The sequence below is a fragment of the Anoplopoma fimbria genome, chromosome 12 (assembly GCF_027596085.1).
Source record: "Anoplopoma fimbria isolate UVic2021 breed Golden Eagle Sablefish chromosome 12, Afim_UVic_2022, whole genome shotgun sequence".
In the NCBI taxonomy this organism is placed as follows: domain Eukaryota; kingdom Metazoa; phylum Chordata; class Actinopteri; order Perciformes; family Anoplopomatidae; genus Anoplopoma; species Anoplopoma fimbria.
In genome coordinates this window covers 14,838,208-14,845,296 of record NC_072460.1, presented here as the reverse complement: position 1 = coordinate 14,845,296, position 7,089 = coordinate 14,838,208, and the positions used below count along the sequence as shown (strand labels likewise).

The 7,089-nt window shown below is 43.5% G+C and overlaps 1 protein-coding gene across 1 annotated transcript in view; it reads right to left on the bottom strand.

The window, feature by feature from the left end:
* Positions 1–6,289: 6,289 nt before the first annotated feature.
* Positions 6,290–7,089, bottom strand: part of cacna2d3a (calcium channel, voltage-dependent, alpha 2/delta subunit 3a) — a 116,737-nt gene continuing 115,937 nt past the window's right edge. Inside the window, exons 36-37 of the mRNA XM_054609298.1 lie at positions 6,549–6,631; positions 6,290–6,382 (exon numbers count right to left, since the gene is read on the bottom strand). Coding sequence (XP_054465273.1) covers positions 6,290–6,382; positions 6,549–6,631 — 176 coding nt within the window. The remainder of the gene's footprint in view (positions 6,383–6,548; positions 6,632–7,089) is intronic.

Here is a 7,089-nt window from a genome sequence, read left to right as displayed (position 1 = left end):
AATTATTTTCTCAGATAAACAGCTCCAGGCCTCAGAGCTGATTGAGAGGCGCTGCATAGAGCAGGAGCTCCATCCTGTGTCCTTTACCATGGCTGTGCCACCGGCAGTGAAAGTGGTTCAATGAACCAAGAGACTTTGGAGAGATTATATGTCTGATTACACCATTGTATATTTGCTGAGCTCGCTCTCTGGGGATATTTTTATGAACATTTTGATTCAACTTTAAGGATGTGCTTTTGTATGAGGTGTATGTTCTAGTTTGGCAACAAAGAAATCATCAAAATCACGCAGGAGGTTAAATGCTTTAAATATGTGTTAAATGTTTGATTCAATGAAACAGAAACAGCTCTGATCTCTACTGAAGTAGAGCCCAAGTTTAAAGTCCAGTGAGAAGAGAAGGAAACAAGGTTTAGAAAGAAGAAGAAGAACATAAGGTTCATCAAGATGGAGAGGAAATAAGTACCAGGGAGAAGTTGACAAGAGGTCTAGAGAGAACATGGGAGGGCTCATCTCTCTGTTCTTCCTGGTAATTGGAAGAAGGACTCTGCAAAACCACACTGTCATATGTTGTAATATGGACTAAATTAGGGAGTGGACCGGCTCACAGTAACATGCCAAGGTCACAAGAATGCATTGTGTGTATGCAGTTTTGTGTAATTACTCTGCTTTCTGAGCTGTTCTCTCTGTCTGTCTCTCATGTCATCTGCCTCTTCTAGCCTCATGCACTTGTCCCCTCTATTTTTTATGGACAAATCTGATTGTGAGCTAGTTTCCTCTTTTCCTCTCCCAGTAATGACACACTGCAGGCCTTTTCGATTACACAGCTCATTAATAATATACTCCATGCATCCACTTATAAGTTATATGAATCACAAACACTCATACATCCACCCACAGACATTCAACAATACACACCCTCACTGCTTCTGAGCTATGACGAGATCATGTTCAGAGTATATTACAGCCCTGATTATTTTTAATTACAACATGGCCTTTAACTGTGGAACTGTAATAGTTACATAAATGAGAGCCCTAATCAACTGGCTCGCCAGGCCTCCCTCCCTGACTGTGGATCTCGAAATACAAACAGACGGCGTCACAGCCCAGCCTGCCTCTACCGCAAAAACACACGTCAGCGTCAAGATTACCACGCTTTGATGTCATGTCCTCTAAATGCTCCAGACAGTTAGGGTGAAAGAGAGCAGGAGGACCACATGTGTGACACAAACACACACACACACACACACACACACACACACACACACACACACACACACACACACACACACACACACACACACACACACACACACACACACACACACACACACACACACACACAACGGCATACTGTATGCATAAGCACAAATGTGTCAGTGCAAGTGCTCACATGCACACTAAAACACTGATCAGAGATACAGTAAAGGGCGTAATGCTAGTTATGTTGAGATAGAACAGGAGGACATACAGGGCTGTGGTTGATGTCAAGAGCAATGCTTTGGATATTCCTAAGGTCAAGAGGGTAATGATGGGGAGGACAGGGTGAGAAAAGGGTGAGAGAGGGGGCAAGTGGGGGACACTAGGGCATAAAAATTACATATTGCTGCAGTGACTTCTTTGTCAGGGCCTGTGGTTGTAACCATAGCTTTTCGTTCACTGCTCTGCTATGCAAAATAAGGGAGTTGAAGTCCCAGGGCCATGCATAGGCCTAGACAGAACATGCAGGTTATTAGATTGGCAAGTCGTGTTCACACACACACATGCACGCACGCACCGGGCACGCACCGGGCTCGCACACGCACACGCACAAGTGCCAATGAGAGCAACTATTTAGTCCTGTCCACACTGAGTTCATAAATGGTTAGCAGGAGAAGCTCTCCAGCTGAGGTATAAGGATACAAATCAAACATGACAGATGGATACACACACACACACACACACACACACACACACACACACACACACACACACACACACGCTCACACACACATACACAGACTCCTATAAAAGTTTGCTGTAACCACACCATGCAGAGAGACGCCATGTAAAAAACAATCTGCATCAATTATCACATCAGCAATCAGCACAGAAGGATTTATAGCAGGCATGAATGAGCCAACAGCCAATAGTTCCTAACTCATTGATCGGTCCTTCATCCAAGATAAACATGCTGATACTGATGAACTGTGATCCAAGGGAACTCTAAAATATTCAATCCCAATCCAGTACAGAGACCTGGGGACAAACGGAGGCCAAGAGCCAATGGTGTTGCTTGCTTTGAGTAATGATATCGTGAGACCACCTACACGGGTGTAATCAGCCCGCCTTTTCCCTCCATTGCTTCCCTGACCTCCAATCTAGTTTTCCTCCTTTCCCTTGCTTACCCTCCCCTCTCCTCATTCCTGAATGTCCATTCTGTTAAAAGGGCCTACACACTCCAAAAACAGCCTGGGTGCATTTGAGTGGCAGGGGCAAGGCAGGGGGCTCATGGGTCTCCATTTAGCCACTTCCTGTTTGAGGGAGCCAATATATATGCCCCTCCAGGCCATTGCTCAGCTTGCCATGTTTAACCAAATGAGGCTTTTCATAGAAACAGGGTGGCAGAGCTCAGATCACAGCTACAAAGACTCTGCTCAACATGCTAATGTTGAAAAATCTCCCTCAGCTTGTTTGTACAAACACAGGATGGAATGCTTAATATATGCATATGATTTGTTCTGGTTTTGTTATTCAGTATTTGGCTGAAGAGGGTAAGCTGCCTGTCTGAAAGAGAATTGATGAACTACAGGCTGGTGAATTATGTGTAGCCTTCTACCAAAGTATATAGTGTGTACTAATCCTGACCAGGGCACAAAAACAATGAGAAAATGTTGCTGTTTTTCTACCTTTTCACCCATTTTCTCCTCAAGCTCACCAAGAGGTCCATAAGTACTGAAGGCTATTCTTCCTGTCACAGCATGGGGTGCAAAACCTACACTGTGTATGAGACCATGTGTTAAGAGTGTATGTTTTAAGTTGGCACCTCTCAACCTTGGCAGCAGCGCGACTCCTGGCACGTGCAGGAACAAATTGCCTTTGGGGTTTGGTCCGGTTTTCGTCTCTGATGTGTGTGTGTGTGGGGGTGCATGCATGTGTGGGTGTGGTAGTTGAGCGGTCTGGTCATTATCACCGCTACAGCCAGTGAGCATGTGGCCAGAGCAGCAGGGAAAAAAAGGTAAAGGACTGTGGAGAAGGTGGTAAACAAGGACAGAGATGAGGACAAGATGCTTAGAGGAAAAATGGATGAAAATGTTTAAATAAAAAGAATGACAATGATGCTGCAGATACACAATCCATAAAATAAAGAAATCCTATTATGGAAAGTAAGCACTGTTCTAAAAGAAAAATATAAAATCTTCTTTCTTTCTTCTCATTGTTTATCTAAAATTACGTATTCACAAATGTAAGCCTGTCCTCTGGGCAAACATAAGAATACGTATACAATGAGTTGCAGAGCTTAGATTTTGGTAGTGACCCAGTGGAATGCCAACAGAATCGTGCGTGTGTTTTCCCAGCTTGTCTGAACTGTGGCGTGTTGTGGTCACCGGGCCTGTGTGTGGTCCTGGTGTGGTTCAGTTGCTCAGAATCATGTCCATTTAAAACATATCTGTGGTCCTCAATGCAAACCACCAATGTTATCCACTCCATCGGAGGTAACACCAAAAGCTTTGCCCTCTGTGTGACCCCTTCCCTGTGTCTATGTTGCGTTCATATGTGTTCGTGTTAATACATGTGGATGTTTGCACTAGTGTTGTGAATGTGTGAATAAGTGTGTTTCACTGTCAATTGTCTTCCGGCTTATTAGCAAAATAGATTTTTCATGCAGTCAAGATAATGGTAAGCAAACAGGGTTAGAGTGGTGTGAGTGCTGATGGATGGGTGTGTTTTGAACTGAAGGGCCCCTTCAGGGCATTGTGTCCCAGTGATCAGTGACTCTCTCAGGGGTTCCTTCCCACCACAAACAGCCGCGTAAATCGGATCATTGGGAAAGAATGTGGACGCTCTCATAAGATACTTTCAGTGATGTTTCTCTCCCTCATGTCGTCTTTGAGTATGTCTCCTTTGATGGACCGGGGTTAAAGTAGTGAACTGGCCTCCAAGTGAACGCATGTGTCCTGAGCCAAACCTGTAAAGACACACATTTATGTTTCCATAAAATTGTGTTTTTCAATGGATCTTTAACACATTTATCACCTTCTATTCTTTTTTATTTTCTACTGTTTGACACTGTACAACATTATCATACAGAGAAAAATAGCTGAATCCCCTTCCCAGCTGTGTGAAGAGCGCACTTGGAGCAGTGTGCAGGGAGATATTTGAAAAAAATGTCTTAAAGCATCTGCATGTGTTATGTTTCCCCTTCCAGTGTGTGTGGGGACAGCTAAAAGCAAACATAGATGAGCATTTATCAGTCACAGGACCCTGGGTGGCATGAGGGCTGCCATTGTAACTAAGAGAGAAGATTGCTTTCCCACGTCTGGCTTTTGTAAGCACATTGGATGCACTTTCCCATAACTCATCTGGCAAACAGGAAGGAATCACAGACCGGATTGGATTTGTGACCCAAAACAGCTCCGATCCCATTATGCAGTGATAAATGACCCACCAGCAAGTCAGGGAGTCTTTGGGCCATAGAGAGGGGAAGAGCACGATCTACTTTAAATGATAAGAGTGAAACAGTTCTGCTCAAGGGACAAGATCATTGAAACAATAGAGACCAGATTAAACCACTTGCACAATGAGAATTACCTTGTCTGTGGAGGAGGAAGTAAGGGTTAGTAAAGCTGGCTGGTTGAGAGGTGCGGATAGAGAGGGAGATGTAGCATGTCCAGTTGTTGACCACACGGACCTCGGTGTTGACTTCAAGACCAGAGCAGAGCGGCTTCCTGCTGGCACTGGTTCTGTGAGAACCGCAGTTGTTTTTACTTATTGTGCTCCTCTGTACGCACACACAAACACGAACGAGTTAGCCTGGTGTGGCACATTAATCCTATTCTTGCATTAATGTCTACAAAATGTTTGTCAGAAGAAAAAAAAAATGAATTTTGTGTCTATTTCCTAAGCAAATACAGATGTATGTTATGTGGTTGGCCTAAGATTCCAGTGTCATGGTCTTTATCGTCTCTCTTTATGTGGGGGATAGGCCTCTGGAGCAGAGGGTTACATGATGAGTGAAACACCAGATGGACTCAGATACTAATATATGCATGTGCTCAGGCACGCACATCCCTGCTCATGTGGAGGCCGAAAAAGCAGCCAAACATTTCCCCACAGCCAACCACTAAGAGATACTCTATTAATCAACCATATCGGCCAACAACAATAGAACAGTCTTTATGGATGAGAGCTGATGCCTTATATTAACTATTGTTCTATTGAAGGTCTGCTTTGCTAAGAGCCTTTCAAACAACATGGCTTCAACAACAGCATTCCATTTTTAAACATCATTTTATTTCAAAAGTACACAAACAGGACCAATATCGTTCAATAAGGCAAAGCTCAAATATTAACAACCACTCACATCAGAGGACTCAAAATCTCATAGTCACAGTTTATGGGTACCACTTGCAAATCATAAATAAAATTATTTTTTTCTTCATATATAGACTAGAACTTTTTTTTTTTCCCATCATGAAAAAAAAGATAATTGACAAACATTTTATTACGACCCCAGCCACATATAATCATCTTCATCTTCAGTAGTATTATTTTTTTCAATCTTCAGAATCATTATTGTCCATGAAAATTCAGAGTGGGCCAGGGAAAGGTGTGCCTGTCTCTCTCCAACCGGGTGTTTCGTGGCTCTAATGCCCATTTCCAAGCCCAGCTACTGACCCCAGCCCTTAGCTGCTACCTAGAAGGAGTGAACATAGTGGTGTGAATGTCAGTGTGTTTCAATGAACCACTTGTGCAAATTTTAAGCTACTATGTGCATTGTTGGCATTATTACTATGTCCACAACTTTATATTTCCCCAATGACCTCTCTGTGCAGCTCATGTGATATTGCTAAAGCACTGTAATGATCACTAATTAGCAGCTGTAGTAGCTATCCATTATCAGTCCTTTCATATAGGTGTCTTGTAGCGAGGTTCCTCAGGGGTAGGGGCTTTGTAGGTGGCGAGTTGGAATTGGGCACAGTTTAATAAGGGGCAGGAGTGTTTTTTTCTGTGGCATTGTTGCGATTCTTTTGCATGCCGAGCCAAGCCGAACCAGGTCAAGTTCTGGGTGGAGAGGCGTCGCCAGCTCTGGTCACCTAGGGAACAGCGCTAGGAAGACGCAGAGCAGTGTTGCTGCAAGAGACGGGGCGAGACCCAGAGCTCCTCCACACTCCATTGAGTTCTCCTAAAGAAAAAAGTGGAGGGGCGGGTGGGGTCAAGATATGAACATATATGGAATATTTTAATAAAACACAAAAGCTAAATTTGCAGGGGATATATTATGAAAGAAAGTAGTATCATAGTGAGTAAACTGTGTGTGTGTGCAGTATGTGTGTATGTGGAGTGAATACCTCTGGGTGAAAAGGGTGACAGGTATCTGGGCGCCTCCTGTCCTTTTGCATCTTCAACCTCTCGCACTTGAGAGATTCATTATGTGCAGCTGAAGTTAAGTCAATAACAGACAATGTGTACCCTCTGCAGGGGGGTTTCCTGCTGGAGTGTATTTTTGTGTTTATAAAGGAAAGGAATGGATGTTTTTGACTTCTTATGTAGGCAGTATTAGCTTTGTGCACAGCACAGTGTGCATAAAGGAAAAAAAGCAGACTCTGAGTAATGTTTGATGAGTTTTCTTTTCTTGCAGGCTTTATGCTACAGTAAGCACTCCACAACAAAATAAACAGTGGTGTATATGTATATACGATGGTACTGTAGTGCAGAAGATTTCAGAGAGATTCCCATGTTAAGAGAATCCAGCTCAAGCTGACTCAACTCTGAGCTGTGTCTGCTATTGATCAGTATTTCATTGCAGCATGGGCTGTTGTGTAACACAGTCAGATTAGAGAGACACACAGACACAAGGACACACACACACACACACCCTTTTGGAAGGAG